Source organism: Hesperophylax consimilis, chromosome 11 (assembly GCF_061612785.1).
Source record: "Hesperophylax consimilis isolate HC1 chromosome 11, BYU_Hcon_1.0, whole genome shotgun sequence".
NCBI classification, from domain to species: domain Eukaryota; kingdom Metazoa; phylum Arthropoda; class Insecta; order Trichoptera; family Limnephilidae; genus Hesperophylax; species Hesperophylax consimilis.
In genome coordinates, this window is record NC_142846.1 from 14,415,512 (window position 1) to 14,440,524 (window position 25,013).

A 25,013-nucleotide genomic window follows, 5' to 3' on the forward strand; every position below is an offset into this window, starting at 1 on the left:
CGTTTGGCATTGGGTATTGACAATCTTATTAATGGATTTAAGAATATTTTTGAAACCATCAATTGGTATTGGGTATTAACAAAATTACTGATGGATTTAAGAATAATTTTGAAACCATCAATTGGTATTGACAATCTTATTGATGGATTTAAGAATATTTTTGAAACCATCATTGGCATTGGGTATTGACAATCTTATTGATGGATTTAAGAATATTTTTGAAACCATCATTGGCATTGGGTATTGACAATCTTATTGATGGATTTAAGAATATTTGTGAACCATCAACAATATCTGTCTGAGCGATTTTTGGCATATTATGGCGAGTTTGCAAAAACGTTTTGTCATAATGTGCCAAATTTATAGAAACTAAAAATATGGAATAAACGATGAAATTTAGGGGATTCATTGGCTTAAAACCGCAGTAGGCAGTTCATTACTATATTAATTAAATAACAACCAATACACAACCAATCGCTCAAGTGAATATTAGATTGCACATACAATCATTTGTGTTTTACATTCTAAAAATATTGTCTGCATCATATAACTTATGGTTTAATTTAAATTCAAATGTTAAATTTATTTTTCGGAATAACTTTATTGAGTAAAACCTCAAATTGTAATATTTAATTATTGAAGACAATATTAGCGATTGCTAAACGAAAATCTGAAAAGACAAGTGTCCTGGAAAGACGAGGGTCCTGGGTTCGTGTCCTAAATGTGACCGTATCCTTTTCTGATTTTTCTGTTGATTTTCATTTAGAAATCGCTAATATTGTCTTCAATAATTAAATATTACAATTTGAGGTTTTATATTCAATAATCAAATGTTAAACTCAAAACTCACTTTACATTTTAGAATCATGGTGGATCCTAACATTTAGTAAAAGTTTGTCAAAATTTTTGTTAAATTAATTCAAAAAAAATAAAATAGAAAAGACAGCTGATCAGCATTATATGGGGGTCAATTCTAAACTGGTCCAAGTCAAAATTTTTAAAATATTTTTGGTGAAATCTAGATTCAAACTTCCTAAACTATCTTAGGAAGAAAGATTTTCACCATTTTAGCAAATCTATATGCACCTGGATGATATTATAATTATCTATAACTTAAAGCTGAAAGTTTGGAAGCGATATTTGCTAAATTGTAGAGGAAAGGGGTTTGAAGTTCTTTTTATGTTTCAAACGTGTCAAAAATAGTTTCCATAAGTCAAGTGCTTCAATTGTTTAAAAATATGGGCTGTATAATCAGGGCCGGCCCTACGCGGGCGCAGATGGAGCAGTTTGCTCCGGGTACCGAATTGCCAAGGCACTGATAATACCTAACAGTCCTAACACATCACCCTCGAAATTATTTTTCATAATAACGGCGCTACACATAAATACAAATCATACGAATATTATTGATTACAGTGATCATTACCTAGGCATCTACTGGTTTCGACAAGGGCCGCCTAAATTTCACTCCCGCCACGCTCTGTTTGGTTCAGGGCCGGCCCTGTGTATAATAATATATTATATGGGACTTCAGTTTTTTTAACTCTAACCTCTCTGGTATACTATTTCTCCTTGTTGGACTTAAGTGTTTAAAGTAATTTAGAATATTGAATGAAAACAACTCGTCTATAATATTTTAGAGCCAATTTTTGGGTACATCAACTCAGAAAGCTATTTGCTCCGAAACAAACAAATCGACGAATTCAACGAATATATCTTAACATATACATCAACAAACGAATCGACAGAAACAACGAATACATCTTACAGACGTTAAGCTCACTCTCCAAATATTTCTTTTGCAATTCCGAGATTTCATATTAGAGTTAAGATTATGCAAATTAATGGACATCAGTATCTCAGCTCTCAAGTATTACTGGACTGCCGGCGTTTTAAAGTAAGCTATTTCAGTAGTTGTATAATACCAGAGGACGCCAATATTTTAAATGTTGGAAATCCTCGGGTAGCACAAATAATTCAACATTCTTTTTAATAGTGCACAAAAAACTTGAAGACTTCATGTGTTTTGAAAGGCTATTAAATAGAAGTGGAGCCTGGTACAAATAATGTCTTTGCCCAAATGAAGATTTAGGGTGAATTACTATAAAGTTCAGACCACAGGCAATTCTTGTAGTACGAATTTGCTGCGTTCTTTTCACAAAACTAATAGGTACGTATTGTTAAAAAATTTGCACAGCGTTTGTGTGATAAATAGTTTTAAATTCATGATATTACTTTCCCTATAAGTAACTGTGTAGAATGTCTAAATTCTTTCTTGTACATAACTTTGAGAATCAGTTTTTGGGCAATATTAAGTGGTTCTATTACAGTCTTCAGGTAGGAACCCCGGCACACTATATTATATATATATATATATATATATATATTACAATTGTGGTTAGCGTTTTTGACAACATTTTTCACGTTTCATATTAAAATTTTATTATTTAGAAATAATAATGTTTATTTTAAATGTACACACTGGAAAGATAATTTTATACAGTTTCTAAAGCAGTATTTGATTCTATGGAAAATTAAAAAAACAAGATACAAAAAATTGTGATTTCCGGCTTTCAGCTTTAAGGTACAGATATTTTTGGTTGTGAATTGAATATTTTGTAAAGCAGAAAATAATGTATTAGGGTCTCATTTTCTCAAAATTAACTTTAATGAACTTGGTTCCCTTCAGAACTGTGCCCCCCATATATATGTACACAAATTATACATTAACACCACGGCATCAGTAAATTCTTACTGCCAGAGTTTTCTGAAATAACTTTTACCTTACAATGGCTATAAAAATAAAGCTTATCCGAAGTAGATAGCTCAAATTAAATTAGTGATTATTTATTGCACTTTTCCTGTCAAGTAACAGTAATATTGTGGCTTTAAAATGCAAGACACTTATTCCTTTGATAAAAATAAATGTGGCTGTTAAGTATTATTTTTACAAGTCATGAAATGTTCTAGGCGAAAATCTGTGGAAAATCTTGTAATATCATCCCATGATGCCATTGGTCAGAGCATCAGCCATGCCTTGTCTTTTTCGGGAGCCATCACTCAACAAGCATCTCAGCACAATTCATCAGAACACAGGTTAGTTGAATTTTAAAATTAAATTAACAAAAAAATGGTGATGTTTTGACAACACTTAGAAGGTTTAATGTAAAAATAAGGGTTTTCCAATAGGAGGTGTTATTTTGATATTCAATCGTAAAAGATCAATGCTTTCGTTGCTTGTGTGGCACGTAGCGCCATCTTGTTGAAAGTAAACGTTGTCCAGATCAATACCATCCAATTCCGGCCATAAAAAATCATTAATCATCTCTCGATAGCGCAATCCATTCACCGTAACTGTTGCTCCAGCCTCATTTTCGAAAAAGTAAGGTATAATGACTCCGCCGGACCATAAACCGCACCAAACAGTCACACGTTGAGGATAGAGAGGCTTTTCAACAATAACTCTTGGGTTTTCCGAGCCCCAGATGCGACAATTTTGCTTGTTGACGAAGCCACCGAGGTGGAAATGGGCCTCATCACTCAAGATGATTTTTCGATGGAATTCTAATAATTAAAAATAGTGAATTTTAATAATTTCAATGCGTTGTTGAAGCGTGTATCGTTCCATTTTTATTAATGGCATAGTTTCTACTTGTCAAATGTCAAAAAATGAGAGCTTCAAAAGTAACATCTACCGAAATAGCGGGCTATTTAAAATAACACCTCTTATTGGAAAACCCGTATAACCAGAAGACGCTTTGTAAGCGAGATAATTACATGATGTATGTTGTGTCTAAATGAGACTGAAAAATAAATTGTGTTTTTTTTTAATATTTGAAATTTTTAATATTTATCTGTTGAACGCCGGTGTATCCAATCGGCAAAGTCAAAACATACTCCCTTTTTGCTGCATTTTGTGCCTAAAAGATGTTTATTCCTAGCAGCAAAATAGTAAATTAGATAGGAGTTTTCGCTTTTCATTTTTTAAGTTAGTTAAATTTGTTTTTAATTTCTACATTTTCTTATCAAGCTGTAATTATTTTATTGCAATTGTGTAGGTTCTAATCATAGTTTCTACCTGAAGTCAAGATGTAATGAACTTCACTTGAGATAACATATGTTCCATTTATGAATGATTTGTAAAACCAATGTTAGGAAAGGCAAGATAGAATGGGGGGATTATTTATGTGCTAAATATTTATTGTCCATATTGCATGATGTTTCGGTACATCTTCTGTTTATATAAATAAAAATTTAAATGTTCGTTTGTTCAAAATCTCTGAAAGTTCTACACCGATTGCTTTGAAATTTTGACACAACTTTGCTTTCGAATACGCGTGTGTTTTTATATACCTATATTATATAGATGTCACCTGTGACAGGTAAAAAACATGCTTTTTGAAAGAAATATAAACGCCATCTGTTGGACGTAAAAACAACATGCGCTATTGATGTCTCTATCGACACAGACAGACTGAACATGCAGCTAGTAGCTATAATAGAGAAGAAATTATAGTTTGTTACGAAAACTCTTTAAAAAAGCACAAAGTCATCAGACAAAATAGCAGCTTGTATGATAGTCTTAGCATCTCCATTTATGTTCTTATTACTGAATTTCTTTCTTGGGAAAGCAAACTTTTACAATTATAATTTCCTTTCTCTGTTAGTGGAAATTAAATTTCTGATTAATTGTGTTTTCAAAGTAGTGTTTCAATATACATAAATATTACAAATCTTATTATCTTATAAGGGGGATTGTCATGGAAAATAGTTAATGGTTTGATAATTGTTCATATTATTTACTTTTGGCGGTCTGTGAATTTTCAGTGAGCCATAGCGGTAATAGAAATTGAGTGGTAGCTCACTACAAAATCACAGATCATCACTGTTATAAATATAAAGAAGATGATATTGTTTCAATTGTTTTATATAACATATTCGTTATACATATACATAGGTTTAATATTTTATGACCTTACAATACAATACAAATTATCATAATAAAATAAACTATCTTTAGAATTCAATAGAACAAGCAGAATTTAAAATAATACATTGCACACCTTCTACGTTTAATCATCCATTGAAATACGATTGCTAAACAGAAAACTTTGTATATGAAGATTACACCCATTATTGATATTCTAAGTGGCTTTTTATTGCATTAGATATGACGCTTGAATACCTAATTAAATATAAAATACTGATGAGTACTTGCAAACATATTAGAAGTGTAACTTTTGCACAATGAACAATGTTCAATCATATCTCTGTCCAAGTAGACCATACAATTCCATTTTTTGTTTATGGAGGAAGATAACAAATAAATTTAACTAAGTCACTTTGACTTAAGAAGCAAGAAGTCAAAGGAAGTAATTAAATAACTGATCTTACTCCTGGGTGAATGAAATGTTACCTGAGAGTGATAGGAAATGATCAAATTTAAAGGAAACTTCCAACTTTATCTTTGTATTTTTTGAGAGTCTCGGTAATTATTTGAGGCCATGATCAAATCTGAACAAAATTATGAGCAGCAATAAAGACAGCAGTTTTGTGGCTTTTAATATACATCAATTCTTCAAGGAAAATCCATTGCAGGTCATGTAGATCTAAGGAAAATAATTTCCCTCAGGGCCAATGTCATCTTTGGCGTTGCTTTGCAGTGGATTTTTTTAAGGAAGGGAACGAGATGAAGTTCTGCGTAGGAACCTGGGGGTCTGTGTGTCCAGGAGTGACGGACATAAGAATTCATCCCTTCCACGGCGGTGTAAGGGAAGCGGTCGAGAGAATCAGGCCGGAGAGGTCAAACTGTCTCCCTCAACCGGTTGGCGCCGCAGTTGGTACAGAGACACATCTTCCGGCAAGATCTGGACACACCTCACACCATGCCCCCGGGCATCCCTGCTAAGTCACCAAACGTAGCGAACCACTTAGATGACCTGTGGCAGACGTGTCGGTTATCCAATGAATGGTTCCCGGGACGGCAGTACTACGAAATATTAAATAGTGACCTACCAAATGGGGGCTTTAAAAAAAACCATCCTCGGCAGTTGTAAAATGAAATATGTCTAAAATCAATACATAATATTTACATAAGCTCTGTTAAACAAGTTTTCAGATAACAGGATATACACTTGAGAATTACGCTCACGGACATGCATTCAGAGGTACATCCACTATTCCCATTATCTACATTTCAGGGATGTCCAGTGACTTAATTCTCACGAGCATTCAGAGGTACATCCACTATTCCCATTATCTACATTTCAAGGGTGTCCAGTGACTTGATTCTCACGAGCATTCAGAGGTACATCCACTATTCCCATTATCTACATTTCAGGGATGTCCAGTGACTTAATTCTCACGAGCATTCAGAGGTACATCCACTATTCCCATTATCCACATTTCAGGGATGTCCAGTGACTTAATTCTCACGAGCATTCAGAGGTACATCCACTATTCCCATTATCCACATTTCAGGGATGTCCAGTGACTTAATTCTCACGAGCATTCAGAAGTACATCCACTATTCCCATTATCTACATTTCAGGGATGTCCAGTGACTTAATTCTCACGAGCATTCAGAGGTACATCCACTATTCCCATTATCTACATTTCAGGGATGTCCAGTGACTTAATTCTCACGAGCATTCAGAGGTACATCCACTATTCCCATTATCCACATTTCAGGGATGTCCAGTGACTTAATTCTCACGAGCATTCAAGAGGTACATCCACTATTCCCATTATCTACATTTCAAGGATGTCCAGTGACTTAATTCTCACGATTTTTCAACTGCTACAGTTAATTGTCTTAAAGCTTTTTAACCATTGAAAACATTTTTAACATGAGCACAAACTGTAGGTACTCATGATAAGTGATTTGTTAATTTTCTGTTTCTACAATTTCTTCTCAGTAAGGTTTATGGAGATGATTGCTGCCATGAACAAAATACTGGCGCAAGATGGTTAACATGTTCATAGAGTTATTGATTTTATTAAATCTTATTTTCCAGAAGCGTGTCTCGCTCCCCATCTCCTTGTCGCCGCCCAGCTACAGCTACTAGTCCCATACTAGAACATGGTGATTACTTAGGACAAAATCTTGAAGTTGTGAGTATATTTTGTTTTTTTGATACAAATAAAAAAAATATTAGTTACTTGTTTTTTCTGCCTTTCCAATGTCCAACTTTATTATTTGTCGTCAAAAGGGTTTGCAATCCCACAATACTGCGGGATTTCAGCAATATTTGATCCTGTGGATTTGTGCAATTTGCGGGATTGAGAAAAATACCGAATTTACACCAAAAACATGCTGTTTTGATTTTCCACATGCTTACGAGTTGCTAATCACTTGATAAGCAAGCACCAAAATGCCCAGAAGTTAGTACTGCAATAACAGCACAATCTTCTTAAAATACTTATTACGTTTCTTTTTTAATGATACTTTATAATATTCCTAGTACCAAAGAAGATTTATCCAAAATGACTGGAGAGTCCTATTGTTATAATCAAAGTCTTTTTAAAATACTTATAATGTTACCTTTTCAATATCTTCTTATAATGTTATCTGTACAAAAGGTGATTGATTCAAAAAAGTACTCTTAAATAACTTAATATGTTACCTTTTCAATGACTTTTTAAAAATGTTACTAATACCAAAGATGATTGATACAAAAAGTACTCTTAAATTACTTATTATGTTACCCTTTCAACAACGTTTTTCATAATGTTTCTAGTACAAAAGATGATTGCTACAAAAATTACTTTTTATATTACCATTTCAATGACTTTTTTATAATTACTATGTAATTAATACCAAATATAATTGATAAGTAAATTACTCCTAAATTACTTATGTTACCTTTTCAATGACTATTTTTATAATATACTAGTATCAAAGATAATTGATGCCAAATAATAAAAAAAATGTTTGTGAAAAGTGGGCATTATTAGAATTTAACACCCTTTCATAAAAATCCCGCATCTCCTGCAGGATTTCTAAATTCTACCCTGCAATCCTGCTGGATTTGAAAAAGGCGCGGGATTTGCAAACCCTGGTCGAAACATTAAAACATTTCTGTGGTACGACAATTAAAAATACTTTTGAAGATATTATACCCTTTTTATTGGATTTAGTGTTTTTTTTTACAAGAAAAGTACACATGAGAACACTGGCAATGTTTGCAAACAAATGATAAAAAATGTGTCAAATTTATCTAATCTTGTATCAACCATTTTCCTCCGAGCAAATTATTTAGTCAGTGCTCTGAATCCTATAGATCCTCCTGTAATAAATGTAAAATTTAGTTTTTAATGTTAATTTTATCGCAATACAGTGTTACAGAGTAAATATGAAACAATTCAAGCCGGTCATGTTTTTACCACAAAATAAATTCAATCACATATTCATTTATGTTAGTGTATTTGTGGCTGCGATCATTATCCATGGCTGAACATTGGGTTTATTATGTCGCTGGAATTCTCTACTTGAATGATTGAATACATAAGACCTTACATAAAAAATACATGAATTATTTACGCAAACGCAAAGGCCGTTAAACAGTCATTCATTGCAAAGAAAAAGTTTCTGTGAGATTAAGAAAGTGTAATGCTTATGAAGAACATGGTTAGTTCATAAAATTCTCTTTATTTTTGAAATAGCTATATGAACATAATTATTTTCTATCTTAAACCCTAAGGCTAATTTGTTCACCTTTGGAATCAACTCATATGTTCCCATAGAAATTGTTGTGTTTCCCTTACTGTCATGGTAAGAAATATAATCTAAACGGTGTTAGAAAGAGAAAACACCACGCTTTATATTCAAATCTAGAAGTTAACCACAGAAAAATTTTATTGTGTACCTTTATGAAACCAAAGGATCCAACAGCAATTTCAAAAAGACCATTGAAACTTGGTGAATTTTTGATCAATTATTTTTATATTAAACTTCAAAAAAAGTGATGTGACAATAACATTTGTAATACATTTATCTAATGAAATGTGTATTTTTATAAATATTTTCATTATCAGTAATTTTTGTTACAAAACGTAAGAAAACCATTTAATTTTTTTTTTAATGTTATGTTCAAAATTTGAATATTTCAAAAATTATATGTTTATTTCTAATAATAAAATTTGAAAGTGTATTTCATTACCTTTCAAAAACAGTTTTTAGTTTTCGGATACATTAAGAAATATTCCATTTATTTGAATTTTACTGCACAACGGAAATACTCCAACATTCTGTCAGAACATGCCAGAGGCCAGAGGGGTTAGTCAGCCATCATTGGAAAGTATGCTTTTTATCTCAAAATTAGGTACTATTTTCACATATAATATGCCAAACTCGGAGCATGTGTCAAAATCCAATGTTGTACCATAATTGCTAGATACTAATGTCTCATCCAACAAAATCCAAAGCTGTACTACGATTGCTAGATATCAATGTCTCACCCAATGTTGTACTATGATTGCTAGAAATCAATGTGTCATCCAACAAAATCCAATGTTATACTATGATTGCTAGATATTAATGTCTCATCCAATGTTGTACTATGATTGCTAGAAATCAATGTGTCATGCAACAAAATCCAATGTTGTACTACAATTGCTAGATATCAATGTCTCATCCAATGTTGTACTATGATTGCTAGAAATCAATGTGTCATCCAACAAAATCCAATGTTATACATACTATGATTGCTAGATATCAATGTCTCATCCAACATAATAATTTATGAAATGTCATGCTTAACTTCTTGATCGCCGATGCTAAATTTTGCCTTGTGCCAGCTGAATCTATTTTAATAATAACTTTTTCAAAATTATGTTTTTGTAAATTGTACCATCTTACCAGATAATGTGTTTATATATTTATAAAAATAGTGAATAATCTACCACAAGTAGTTTCCCAAGATAGTGAGTTATATTCGGAGAAATAATTTTTTAATCGAATTCTTAATGGTACGCTGGCGAACATGTACAATTAGAATTGGAAGGGGGTTAGAGTTTAATCGACCGGTATTCAGGCAACCTAATAAGCCAATATTGGAATTTAGGAAGGACAGAAATAAAGGAATTAATTTAGCGTTATTGTTTCTTCTTTATGACTTCTTTCTTCTTGCCTCTTCTTACATTTTCTTGCCTCTTCTTGCATCCTCTTACCCCTTTTTGGCTCCTCTTGGCTCTTTTTGCTTTTTCTTGCCTCTTGCATCTTCTTGCCCCTACTAGGTTAGTCTTGGCTCTTCTGAATCTTCTTACTTCTTACCGCTGCTTCCTGTCTCTTCTGGACTCTTTTAATCTTTTCTTAGCTCTTCCCATCTCTTATTGAATCTTCTCGCCTCTTCTTGGCTTATCTTGTCTCTTCTTACTTCTTACCGCCACTTCTCGTCCGTTGTAGTCTCTTTTTAGTTCTTCATGCCACTTACTGCATCTTTAGGTTTACATTCTTAGGTTTGTCTTGTCTCTTCTTGTCCCTTCTCGTCTCTTCTTGTCTCTTCTTGTCTCTTCTTGTCTCTTCTAGTCTCTTCTTAGCCCTTCTAGTCTCTTCTTGGATTTTCTTCTTCTTTTTGCCTTTTCTCGCCCCTTCTTGGCTCCTATTGTCTCTTCCTGGATCTTCTTGTATCTTCTTCCTTTTCCTGACTCTTCTAGTATCCGTGAAATACCTGAATACAATAGATACCTAACCAAGGAAGTAAAAAATAAAATCTCTTCAATACACAAATTTTGTGTACGAACAAAGGGCGCTCCTCTCGACATGAAATCTTTGAGATAATGAAAAATAAAAAAATAATAATATGAGTATGATATTATGACGATTGTCAACATTATATGGTCGGGCATTTTCCCGCCAAATCACGGCGTAGCGCGGGTGTTCTTTTAAATTTTAGCGCCAAAATTAGACTTTCCGCAAAATATTCATATTTTATGATCTATTTGATATTTTTCGATGAAACTTTCAGTGTTTTACTTTAAAAAGATGTCTCTATTTATTTACTTAGCAATGTATGTGTAATTCCTTTTTTTATGAACTAAAACATTCTACTTTCTTGGGAATCATAGAAAAAACAGTATTTCACAATTGAAATAACTTTATTCATACTAAATTACAAGATTATTTTGAAATTTTCAATACATATAAAAAAAACTATAACCTAATAGTGCTTCAATGTGTGATAGCGTTCGAAACACTTTCCTTTATGCAGGGGCACATTGTAGAACTTGCACATGTACCGCGTTTCACTGCATAGTTTGTGAGCGGAACATACGCGACAACGACGTAAAACGTTTTTATTTTTGCCGGTTCCGACTAATGATTAGTAACGGTTTGATTCCTCCACAAGGAACGCAAACAAATTGTCATCGATAAACAAATTTACGGCATCTTCCACGTTGTCAGGAACGTCCTCGGTATTTATTCCTGGCTGCCCTAGAAACTCCTCCAAAACTGGTGGAGTATCTCTTGATGACCATTCTTCGCCATGGTCTAAATCAGAACTAGATGATGAACTTATTCTTCTTCGGGTAAACGTTGATGGAAGAGGAATAACATCTTCTTCACAAGGATCGTAATCGGATAAACTTTCTATGTCACTTTGGCAGGAACAATTAGATAAATTGTCAGCAAACAATTCATCGTCATTCTCGTATGTATCTTGATTCATTTTCGGGTAAAGTAAAATTATAATCTTTAGGAATGTTAAATTATGTATAACATTCAAAAATAATATTTATCAATAACAATATCACTCAAGAAACAAGAGGCAGTTCAAAAAAACTTGAGATTTTTCACCAACACAAAATATAGTTCTTTGGTATTTAATACGAAAATTTAATATCCAAAAATGTGTAATAAAAGCAAAATGAACTCAGAAACACGAATATAAGACGTCTGTACGAAAGCGGTATAAAGCAGTTACTGGTGAGACGAACGAAAATGCAAAAACAAAATCCTTTGTTAAAATTATTAGGTATATCAGGTAATAAAATAATTGCAATGTTCTGACTGTTTATTTTTACCCTTGTTATTTTCTGTTGTGTTTCAAATACATTGTATTGACAGGTAGATAGATCGGGTACCGCCGACAATAGAAAACACATGACCCCGCACCCATTTAGAACCCCTTGTTAACAAGTTTCCTGCTCCTTACCGCTTTGCGCAACAAACGAATAAACTCGTCTCCAGCATTTTACTGTAAAAAGGCGTATGACGAGTTTTCTCGTTTCCCGGAAAGAATGTGTTAAAATAAACAAAGTAAAGCAAGCATTACTCGTTGCAAACAAATTACTTCACAGTAAGATACCGTGACACCTCGTACTAGGTCTGATTTCATACCTCTGTCTCAAACCTAGAGGGCTTAAGTATTATAATAATCAAAAAATATTAAACCAACCAAACAAAGTGGTGGTAGTAGGAGATTTTCAAATATTGTCAGGTTATTCGTAACCCGGGAATGTTTGTCTTTCTTTTTAAAAAAAAAGAAAAAAAGAAAGTGTATATTCTCTTTATGTATGTCATCTGAAACAAAAATATAAATACTGAACAAAATATGGCTTATCGGTTCTATGCATAAATATCCTTGAAAGACAGCTCGCTGAAGAGGTCCCATAAATCCTGAACTAATTACACTGCTTGACACTTATGCCGTGTATTCAATCTCCGGCTGTATTGAGAGTCTTTGTTCGTGTTAGCTTCACTGTATCTTACTGTACAGTTAATTTGCAATTGTCATAATATTACATATTATGACAATTGCAAATTACGGCTAAACGATAATAGTTACACACATTTCGCTACTTGAGAAGGTAAGCACTACGTAAAACACTTTTGTTGAACACTTTTCAGCAATCTCTTAACAAGGGAAACCTTCTAAAAGGATTAAACGAACAGGAGCGGTTATATCACGTCCGCTGTGACCAAGATCCACGCGCTTTTCTCAGGGATACGCTGAGGAACACCTGAGGAACGGTTAAATCATACCATGGTGGTTATTCCCACTTGAAACCTAAAATTATCCATTTTTGTCGGTGGAGACTGTAACTTTTTGACCGGGTTAAATAGCCCAGGTTTTCAATACCCCCACACCGAACAGATTTTTGAATACACAATACGTAGCAAAATAGGGCACTTGAACGAAAAGATTATGATGGATTATATGGAACCACAATCATGGGTATCAAAACTCGTGCAATGTTTATAAAAACAAAAATGTAAAACTCCATAAATGTTGCGGTGTCTTTCGCTACCTGTGTGTGTAATCGTTTTGCCGTATTTTTGTATGCGCCATCTATTGAGTATATGTATTGTTAACTCCTGCTAAATAGTGCATTTTGACATACACTTGATTTTCGATATTTCTTAAATTTTATTTTATTTTTATTTGTATAACAGAGTAGCCCTGCATTATCGACATCAAAATAAGAGTTGATTCTGTCGCATATTATTGCTGATTTCTTGCCATATCAACTGTTGTTACGATTGCGCACAAAAGTTTAAAGAACTGCATTTTATTATAAACAGTTTACTGTTCATATCATTTTATCAAAATTTTAAATAGAAAAAAAACTCATCCTGTTTTCCTACACCAAAATAGATTTTTCATGCACAGCGTTTGCTTCAGATAACAAAAATGCGCTACGGACTGATTAGATGATAAGAATTATTGATTTTAGATTTTACAAAAAATTAATGCTGGAACAAGGTTTTTTGAAATTCCCGGATGAGAATGGTATTTTTATATTTAACCAACTCTATCACTTGGATTGACTTTGCGAGCTCAAACAGCATTTCAGATTGCTCTAATCGAATCAAACACTGCTTATAATTCTTTATCAACCCCTGTACTTGTATTCTTTCACTTCTTAAATTTTGTCATTCTTCTTCATTTAATATTATTCATTTTCATTCACTTAATGTGCCGGAGATGCTTTCTCCATTCGTTGAGGTCTTCTTTTGCCTTGCTTGACATTTCTTGGACATCAAATAGGTCTTACTGACAGTAATTACTGACGCATCTATAAAATAGAACACGACTAGCCACAAGCTAACACGCTCTTGTGGCAGCACTGGATTTTCTGTTAGGGTCCCATTTACAAGCTATGAAGCCAAATCCTGATGTCACGGATGTCTAAAAGTTGAACTTTTTTTTTCTCTGTTATTATTTTTTTTTTGCATATATTTTTTTTCTGTATATTATCTTACAATATTTTATTTTTACTTTCATATATTCTATGTTTCATATGGAACTCGTGGGATTGCACCATCCTCTCCAAAATCTGGAATAAAAAAATAAAATTAAAAAAAAACATAAAAATAAAAACTTTAGCAACCTTGTTATTTACAAATTTGTCACATAGAGCCTTTTGTTATTTATATTATGTACTGATTCAATTGAAAATTTTATGATTACAAATTACATTTCTTACAAATAGGGTAATTTTATGTTAACAAATTAATTTACTATAACAATTTAAAATGTGCCGTTTTCGTTTTGCCGCCAAAACAACATGTTCGTGAATTGGGTGGCGTTGCAGTCACGCCGGGCATTGTTGGTAACAGCCGTCTTACCAGCCAGTGGCGGCTTCCATGTTGTAGCCTGTTTCAGAATGTCCGATTTTTCAAATCAATAATTATTGTGAATGAAAGTATGAACATTACCCAATTTTAGTACAATGATCAAAATCAGAAAAATAAACTTTAAATCTTCCACACATTTTAACGGTATTCCTAGTCTGTGAAAATACCTCATTTGAATATTGTTTAAGTGGATAAATTTGGACTTCTTTGACAAATCTCCAAACCGTAAACGTCTACGCATTACGTCATTTGCAAATCACTGAGCTCAATTTTTACAATTGTAGAAACTTGTCAATGAATGCAGATACATAAAACATTAAAGACTTTTTAATATTTATTTTTTTGTTTGCCGGCTTACAACTTTCATTTCTAAATAAAATTACAATATGATCTGAATATTTTCCTTCGATGTCCGGGCAATATAAGTTTGTTACGACTCAAACCGCACATTCTTAATAAATCTTTTTCTGTAGAAGGTTGTTCATTCATGGGCTTGCATTACTTCCTTCTTCAATTCAAACTTCACCTAATCTAATAGTTTTTTTTGTAAAATACTAATAAACGAATGATAGTATCATTGACACTATTAAATACATCAGACGGTAGTTTTGGGTACAGTAATCATTAAATAAAATAATTGTTTTATGACACATGTTGGTATAAGATATTATTAATATTTAACTTCTCTGCTGGTTGATCGTTTCATTAATATCGTATCAAAGATACTGGTATTGTATTAAGAGTGATTTTTGGTAAATTGAATTGTATTCATTGTCGATAATGGAGACCTTTTTGGTGAAAATATTTGAAAATGTATGTGTTAAATTACAATTACAATTAACGTCGTAAGATTTAATAAACTGCATATTTATTAAAATATTTTTATTATATTTTTAAAGTTGTGAGAATAATCCTTCTATTTTTGTTTTGTTTTCTTTCCACTCACATAAAATAATTTTACTTAATTATCTGGCTATAATTAAAAAACGTTTTTGTCCTATGTTTATTTTTGGGGTATCAGTACCTTGTGTTGTGACCTAATCCTACCATGCAGAGAGAAGAAGAAAACGCGACAACCCTAAAACGGGACAAAAGTGAAAATTTGAAATCATATCAGAAGTCCCTATGTTTATTTTATAAGATTAACGAATGATAATGAACAAACAAAAACAGTTCTTCTTCTTCTGGAGCCCATCTCCTGTCGGAAGTTTTCGCCCTGCATAATAGCTACATCCAATATTTTTACAATTCCAAATTACTTTGTGTAGTATACATTGTATATTGTATCCTGAGGCAAGGACCATTGGTCCGTTAAAAGAGTTTTATTATTTATAAATAATTTAACATTCTAAAACAAAGTCTTATTTTGTTTCCATCGATGCCTGGAAACCATCATGAGAGAGAGACTTCTCTTAGCTTAACGAGTTGGCCCTTATTTATGCCCTATATTTGAGAATTGAAGCTATTTTTATTTTTAAATTTTGCTGATCAAATAATATAGTATATTCAATCTTTGCAGGGAGGTAATTCTAACTCGACCCGCTACGCCAGTGACACATCATCCCAAGTATCTTCACCTCCGCAGTCCCTGTCAGTGAGCACTCCCCTGCCGTCGGACCCGTCTCTGCCCTGCGTGCCTTTGCAGCGCTCCGCCAGCCAGGAGGTCCAGCCCCGCCAGCCTTCCACCCCTCTTCCCCCCACCCCGACCCCCACCCCGCAGCCCGGCAAGTCCCAGGAGTCTAGGAGTAAGAAGAAGTCGTGGTATAGCGCCCTATACCCAACCTACAAGAGCAGATCTGAAGACTTTAAGAAGATATTCAAGGATGTACCTGATGATGAACGGCTTATCGTTGGTGAGCAATTTTTTATTGCTTGTGCACTTTATTGATTGCTTTAAAACTAGTTGTTGCATGTAAAAAATCACAGGATGTAAATTGAATTGCAAAGTTCCACTTTTAAAATGGCCCACAAAAGTAAGCCATATCCATGTGAATGCACATTTCAAATATTGAATGAAAATAATTGTCTGCTAAAATAATTTATTATAAGTATATATTATTTAGATTTGAAAAGATATTAAATTTTCCTTAACACAATGTTTGCGGGGGATTTTTTAATCAATCTACGCCGTAAAGCGGGCATTTTTTATCATGTTCGCGAGCAAAATTACGTTTCATGTAAAATAGCTATAACTTCTGAACTATTGATCAAATTTAAATAAAATTTTCAGTATTCTACCTTATTTGAAATCTTTCATTATGATCAGGTCACAAATTTTTATATTTTTGGATAAACAATTACGAAATTTAAGTTTAAATTTAAAAAATTTGAAAAAACTGCACTTTTGTCGTATTGTCGATTTAGTCATTATATGCACATTCAACATAGTATATATATTTTGTAAAATAGACACCACTAAACACTAATATTGTTTGAAAGTATGAAATCGTTGGATACAATTCCCTTTATGTAAAGGTACATCACAGAATTTACATATGTACCGGGTTTCGCTATGTATTTTGTGTACCGCACACACACGACATCGCCTTTGTAGATTCTTATTTTTACCAGGGCCTTCAATCTTTTCCATTATATGTTTTCTCATATCCATCGATAGTCTTCCTGGAGGATCAGATTTTTAAGATTTTTTTCGGATACCAGATGTTGATTCCGGGTCTTGACTATTATCTGACGAAATCTGATCAGCCACCCAGTGTTCTGCGATTTCCTTAAAAAAATGTTTATATTTTATTTTCCTTTCTTTTACGGAGTTGTACACAACAAATGAGTTGAATAATGCACAATTTATTATATACATCGCTAGCCTTTTTGTCCATTTAGTGGTTTTTCGTAAAATAGAATAATACGAAAGATATTGGTCTGCTCGGTCAACGCCTTTCATATATTTATTGTAATCGATTAACATTACCGTAGTCCATTTTTATAGGATATTTTTTATGAAAAAATATCCCTTTATTATGTAACAAATAACTAACAAATATGTAAAATAGCCGGCACTTTAAATACAGATATTCTAAATAAATTCGCAAAAATACGATATATTTACGCGTAAATCGAGATTTCGCGGCCGATTTCTGTTGCAGCGGGCCCTTAAAAATTCAGATATTCGAAATAAATTCGTAAAAATACGATATATTTACGCGTAAATCGAGATTTCGCGGCCGATTTCCGTCGCGGCGTTTCATTTGAAATTCAAATATTCGAAATAAATTCGTAAATATACGATGATACATTTACTCGTAAATCGAAATTTCGCGGCCGATCCTTTAAATTCAGATATTTCTACGACATATATCCGCGTAAAACGTATTTTCTCGGCCCTTATATTCTATCCCGGATATTCGAAATAAATTTGAAGAAATACGACATTCCAGTGTAAATCGATTCAGATTTACAAAATAATAATACTAATTAGGACGATGTATAACCACGTAAAAATACATTTTTCGGCGTTTTACCGCCACTGCTGACTTTTAGATTCAGATTTACGAAATATTATGATTTATTTTCGCAAAAAATCAAATTTTTTCGAATTACACAAACAAATTTTCGTGCGCGTACAAAAATAATTTTCGAATTACGAATTAACGAATTTCGAATTAAAAAACCATTTTGTATGAAAAAATTTTTCTGCGGAAATTTTTTTGGCGAAAATTTCGAATTACGCGTTTTTTCGAATTATCGGGGTTCGAATTAACGGGGTTCTACTGTATTACCAGGCTTCAATCAACACTCTTTTCTGTTTATCGAACAACTGTCTTATTTTCAGACAGTTAAATGTATATTTTAAACTCTATAGCTCTTATTGGAAACGGTATGTCATATTTTAACGAATTTACATCAAATATCTGGATTTATAGCCCGGCCGCGACAGTAATCGACTGCGAAATTTAGATTTACGCGGAAATATGTTGTATTTTTACGATTTTTTTTGGATATCTTCATTTTTAGGGCCCGCTGCAGCGGAAATCTGCTGAGAAATTTCAATTTATGCTGAAATATATTATATTCTTACGAATTTACTTTAAATATCTGAATTTATTTTTACGAATATCTGAATTTACAGGGCTGATCGAGACAGTAATCAGCAGCAAAAATTTGATTTATGCGGAAATTATGTGATATTTTTACGAAAATCTGAATTTAGATAGCCTAAAATCAGCCATAAAATTTTTATTTATGCAGATATATATAAATAGTATCTAAATTTAAAGGGTCGAACATGACGGTAATCTGCAGCAAAAATTATGTGATATTTTTACAAATAACTGAATTTAAAGAGCCGGAAATCGGCTGCAAAATTACGCCTTACAGAGATATAGTATTTTTACGAATTTGCTTTGAATATCTGAATAGTGGACATTTACTTCAGATGAAGATTGTGTATATAAAAATATTGTGATGTAAACTTGTTTTCTTTTTAATAAAATGAATATATGAATTTAAAGGGCCGGGGCTCTGGCACAAATCGGAAACGGAACTCGATTTTGGCAATTTTTTTTTTTTTTTTCTTAAGATTTCGTATTACACGGGAATTCGTTAATTTTTTTGATTTTTTATGTCCTGTAGATTTCAAATTAACGGGGTTCTACTGTATAAACAAAGACAATTTTAGAATATGATTAACTTCAATTTAGGGAATTGAAAATAATGCTATGCAAGCTGATTCCAAATTGTTAAATTTTATGTGATTTTTTTTCTCCATTTAATATGGTGTTTAGGTCAGTCAAAATAATCTTCTTTATTTCTGTAATCCCTCGTAAAACTCTAATTATTTCCTCAACTCTGGACATTAGAAGTCTAAAGGTCAGTATTAATTATTACGTGAGATAAGGTGCATGAATGAACCTCTTAAAGGTCAGTTACATGAGATTATTGCATTCAAAATTAAGAAATGTTTATTTTTGATAGCTCACTGGATAAAAACCAGCACTGAATCAAAAATTATACTCATTTGTATTAGAAAATGTTTGCAATGTATGACACAAATATGATGCTTGCTACTTGCACATTCAATGCTGAGAAACTGAACTAAATTCCTATGTTAGTTACAACCAGTGATGCCATTCCTACCGAAATTTCAGCTAAAATCTACCGATATTCGCAGAAAATCTATCACTGAACCCAATGTCACGCAAAATGAGTATGTTAGTGATGCTGGTGATTTTTACTTATTTTTTCTCCTAAATCTAGCCCCTAAATAAATGTGATATTTGACAATCTACCAATTTTTGTCACCAATCTACCGAATTTTTCAAACATCATCTACCGATTTTCATTTTCACGGCATGGCATCACTGGTTACAAAATTTTGGCGGTTAGGTTTGTATTTGTAGTATAAAAGCAAGTGATGGTTGTGCAAGTGTTTGGAGGTGTTCGGGAACAGAAGTTCACAAAGTCAGTTAGATGTTGATTAGCACTCTTGACAAGCTATGTTGTTAGTTGCAACTAATGCAAAACAGTTTTAACACCCAGTGACCCAGTTCGTGTTATACAGCTACAGCAGTTTAGTGAGCATATTTTGAAAGAAAAGATTGTGAAAAAGCAAACTACTATATTTTGTTTTAATTCTGTCACCCTTTGAATATTATTTTGTGTCAACAAATCTATTACTTTTACGGATCAAAGTTTTTTGTTTGTTGTTTATAATTTTTTATAAAAAATTGCCGATACAAATTTAAGTATGCACATTTTGTACTAGTTTTAAATATCGATTATTCATGATATTTCAGTACAAAGTTTAAAAAAAAATTATAGGTGCAGTTCGTGGAGCCATTTCTTACGACCCCTACATGGCTATATAAAAACATCAAAATGTTAATGCGGTATTGCTTGTGTTTTTTTTGTTGTTAATCTATACCCCTTATCATAAATTTTCCGCAAAATTTGAAGAACTGGTTATATGCTGGAATACATACAAATAAACAATCCTTTTTTGTATCCCGGTCACAAAACTCTCTTTCATACACTCATATTATTTGAACTGTTGATTACACATAATGAAGATTTCTCCACTAATCCCCTTTGATAATGAATGAATGAAAGTGCATTCCTTTGAATTAACTGTTATCAACTGACACCCAAGGCATTGTTTTTACTCTTATTTTCTAATTACTCTTTTGGCAATTGTAATATGACCTAAAGAGCTAATAAGAATTTTCCTCAGAACACCTTTGACAATCAGTCAATGCGAAATTCTTTAGAGTTTAAAGTACTTCATAACTAACAATGGTTATTCATATTTAAAGCAAAAACAACTGTAATAACATTGGAATAAATAACCGGTTTGCCATTATCCTCAAAGGTTCCCTTTTTGCAGCTCAGTCTTAGCTTAACAGGTTCACTGCCAGCCTTGGACAGCAAGGATTGGAAAACTCCGATTATGTAATTATTTTTTTAATGATGAACTAATTTTTATAAGACAAGGTTTTATGCATAGCATAAAGAGCACCTGACCGGACATCAGAAGGCACGGGTTCAATTCCCGTTGGCGGCTGTCCGTTACTCGGGAGATATTTTCAATTTGTATTGATATTTCAGGTGACTAATTGTTGCTTATAATTATTTGTTATCCGATATGTAAACTTGGAAAGCTCTGTCACCAGAGGTGGCCCGTGACTGAATTATACAGCAGTGCATTGCACTAAAAAATGGTAATATGTAATACAGATAAATTAACCTCTAATGTTAATATGTTCGCTTTTGGGAACAGCTAATATGGTCTCATAAAAATCGTTGTATCTCCCTTATCGTCATGGTGCGAAATATGATCTAAACGATGTTAGAAAGAGAAAACTTTACCCTTTATATTCAAATTTAGAAGTTATCCACAGAAAAATTATAATGTGCACCTATATGAAACCAAAGATTCCGACCGAGATTTGAAAAAAATTTATGAAACTTGACGTAACGACAAAAAAGTGAAGTGATAATAACGTTTATAATACATTTGTCTAAAAAAATATGTATGTGTGTTCTTCGTTATCCATAAATTTAATTACAAAGAACTTAATTTAATTACAAAGTGAGGTGAGCCATTTTAAATTTTTTTTTATGTTTGTATTTAAAATTTTAATATTTCCAAAATTATATGTTTATTTTTAATAGGAAAATTTTAAAGCGTATTTCATCGCCTTTCAAGAACATTTTTTAGTTAACGAATAAGAAAATATTTAATTAATTTGGATTTTACTGCAAAGAGAAAATACTCGGACCTTCTGACAGAATATGTCAGACAGATTTTTTTATTTGAAATACATACATATGACAGATTTACAGAAGAAAAACTGTTTTTGAAGTGGAAGAATGGTGTGAAGAAACAGGACTGTCAGTCAACCCAGACAAGACAGAACTAGTAATCTTTACGCGTAAAAGGAAACTAGAAGGATGGAGCAATCCAACCTTCTATGGAAAGGAATTAGAACCCTCTGACACGGTTAAGTACCTCGGAGTCATCATAGATGCCAAACTGAGCTGGAAAAACCAGGTGGAAACTGTAGGCAGAAAGGCCTGTGCTCTGATGTGGGCAACTAGGCGAATCTGCGGCAGAACGTGGGGTCTCAAACCTAAAATGATGCAATGGCTTTACACAGCCGTTGTAAAACCAAGGATCATGCACGCAGCCCTGGTCTGGTGGAGGAGAACAACACTGAAAACAGTGATGGTCACACTCAATCACATACAGGGACTTGCATGCAGAAGCATCACAGGAGCCATGAGAACCACTCCAATACTAGCCATGGGAGTGCTGCTGAACCTACCCCCACTAAACATAGAAATAGAGGGGGCGGCGATGGCGGCAGCCTACAGGTTACATTGCAATGGCCAATGGAGAGGAGAGTTGCCCAGAAACAGTCACACGGAGATAGGAATAAGACTGAGGGCAATTAGTCCGACGGCTGGGATGAAGCAGGACGGCAAACAAGCCGAATACTTCTTCGGACAGCTGTTTAAAGTGACGTACCCCACAAGGGAGGAATGGGACACGGTCCCAGGTCCAAACTCCAAACAGGAACTAATCTGGTTCACAGACGGGTCCAAGATGGAGGAAGGAACAGGGGCCGGGGTCTGTCTACAGGGATCTAAGAGGGAACTCAGTATACCTCTAGGAATGCACTGCACTGTGTTTCAAGCTGAGATGAAAGCCATCTTAGTCTGCGCACAGGAGAATATGAGTATCGGGTACAGAAATAAGAACATAAACATATGTTCTGATAGCCAGGCGGCCTTAATGGCACTGGAAAGTAACCGATGCGACTCCAGACTGGTGATGGAATGCAGGACTATCCTAATAGAACTGGCGACCATCAATAAAGTAACCCTGCTCTGGGTACCGGGACATAAAGGTATTGAGGGCAACGAGCGGGCTGACGAACTAGCAAGGAAAGGGGCGAAAGCACCACTTGTGGGATCTGAGCCGGCCGTAGGAGTAACAGCTTGCCACACCAAACTACATATCAAGAAGTGGATCAAATCCCAACACTGGAAGGAATGGAAGAAGGCACCCGGAATGAGGCAATCTAAAGTACTCATAAACGGACCGGACCCTAACCGAACCAGGCAACTACTCGATATGGACAGAAACTCACTGAGGGAACTGGTAGGACTATTAACGGGACACTGCCATCTCAGGAGACACATGCAACTGTTGGGAGTGGAAAACACCAACATCTGTAGGAAATGTGAAGAGGAGGAAGAGACTCCAATTCACCTATGGTGCCAATGCCCCGCTCTGCTGGGAATAAGGCTCAGATACCTGGGAAGACACAGTGTGGAACCAGAAGACATCGCCACATATCCAATGACAGCCCTGGTGAACTTCATAAAAGGGACCGGGTTACTGGCAAGGGAATGAGGTAAAATGGGAGATAGTACAATGGGCCTATGGCCTAAGTGCTCGCGGGGAACGTAAGTAAACCGCCTCCGACTATAAAAAAAAAAAAAAAAAAAAATACAGAAGAAAAACATATGGTTCTAAAAACTAATTAAAATAAAATGTTTTCTTTTTAACGTAACCCCCCAATTCAATGGAGAAAAAACGTTTCTCATGTCTTACAGTATACATAAGGTAAAGAAAAGAAAGAAAGTTTTTATTTATAAAGTAAGAAATAAACAAAATTTATATAGCATGATAATAAAAGTATAGATAATGAAAATAGACTAATATAGCAGTTACTAAATTAGATACACAGTAACATGAGGGTTAAATGATAATGGGAGCTGCATCCTGCAACGGGGAACTTCCATTTTTTTTTTCAGTAAAAGGAGTCATATCCGTCACTCCACGATACATTGACTTAGAAAATTGTACACGTCAAACTAACAATCATATCTACAAAACCATGATAATGTCGATTAAAGTTTTTTTTTTTAAATACCCGGTTCACAGTTTTTGCCTTAACCTTACAAACCAATATTACATTCAATAATGGTTTTGGGCAGTCATTATTTTTCAAAAACAATTTTTAACAGAGAAAAACTCGCATACCGTCAAGTTTGTACCTAGATTTGTAGCGCTCTAACATCTAACATTGTTAATTAGTTCCAAATCTGTTAATCCTAACTAATTTATACTAAACTTTTGGTATACGCGTGTGTAACGTATTGTCAACGACCAAGGATGCGTCTGCGCTTGTGCCGCGAATGCACAAGCTGTCTGCTCTAACAAATACTAAATGAATTGCCATTATGAGAGTAGTCTGTCTCCCTCATTTCACGGTTTCAGCTACTATGGCTAGTGCTTATAGTGAGAGCATGTCATATGACGTCGCGTCTTTCGACATGTGCACGACGTGAGTCTAGTACGGATTCGCTAAGGTTTAAATGATACTGCGTGAATCTTTCATGAGTAGGTTTGTATATCGATGTTTGGCGCACGTATTTTTTCGTTATTACTGTTCTATTATCCTTTTTTTCTATTACTTATATAAAATCTTATGTTACGATGAATGTGCGGCAGTGCATTGCACAAATGTACTTAGGCGGTCCCTGCCTCTGTCTATCACCCGTATTTAACATGCTATAACTTTAAAATTAGATTAGGTAGTAAAATCGCGCACACACAGTAATATTTGATTCATTCCGATACAGGGCCAGGATTCGCGACAGTTGCCAGATTTCCACTGAACATTGAAAGTTATATTGATGCACACGCCAATTGGCAAGTGTGGATTTCCTCAAAACATTCGAATATTCGAGTTGGCAGTGAACCCGTTAACGATGCAATCATTTTACATCTGTTTATGCTTATTTGATGACCAGATCTGAATGCCCAGACCTTACCTTCATTTCACTTCATATCACTTCATCCTCACAACGTACTCAATTAGGGTATTCAATTGTTCTTATAATTGGTTATTGTGTGTTAAGAATAAAATGGTTCATGAGAAAACTTACAATTGTTATAAATTAT

The 25,013-nt window shown here is 33.8% G+C and overlaps 1 protein-coding gene across 5 annotated transcripts in view; it reads left to right on the top strand.

The window, feature by feature from the left end:
* Positions 1-25,013, top strand: part of LOC149419829 (protein Aster-B-like) — a 47,728-nt gene that overhangs the window by 2,578 nt on the left and 20,137 nt on the right. For all 5 annotated transcript variants that reach the window (XM_089637322.1, XM_089637324.1, XM_089637325.1 and 2 more), the window contains 3 exons: positions 2,971-3,096; positions 7,017-7,113; positions 16,101-16,434. In XM_089637322.1, the coding sequence (XP_089493448.1) occupies positions 2,971-3,096; positions 7,017-7,113; positions 16,101-16,434 (557 nt within the window). The remainder of the gene's footprint in view (positions 1-2,970; positions 3,097-7,016; positions 7,114-16,100; positions 16,435-25,013) is intronic.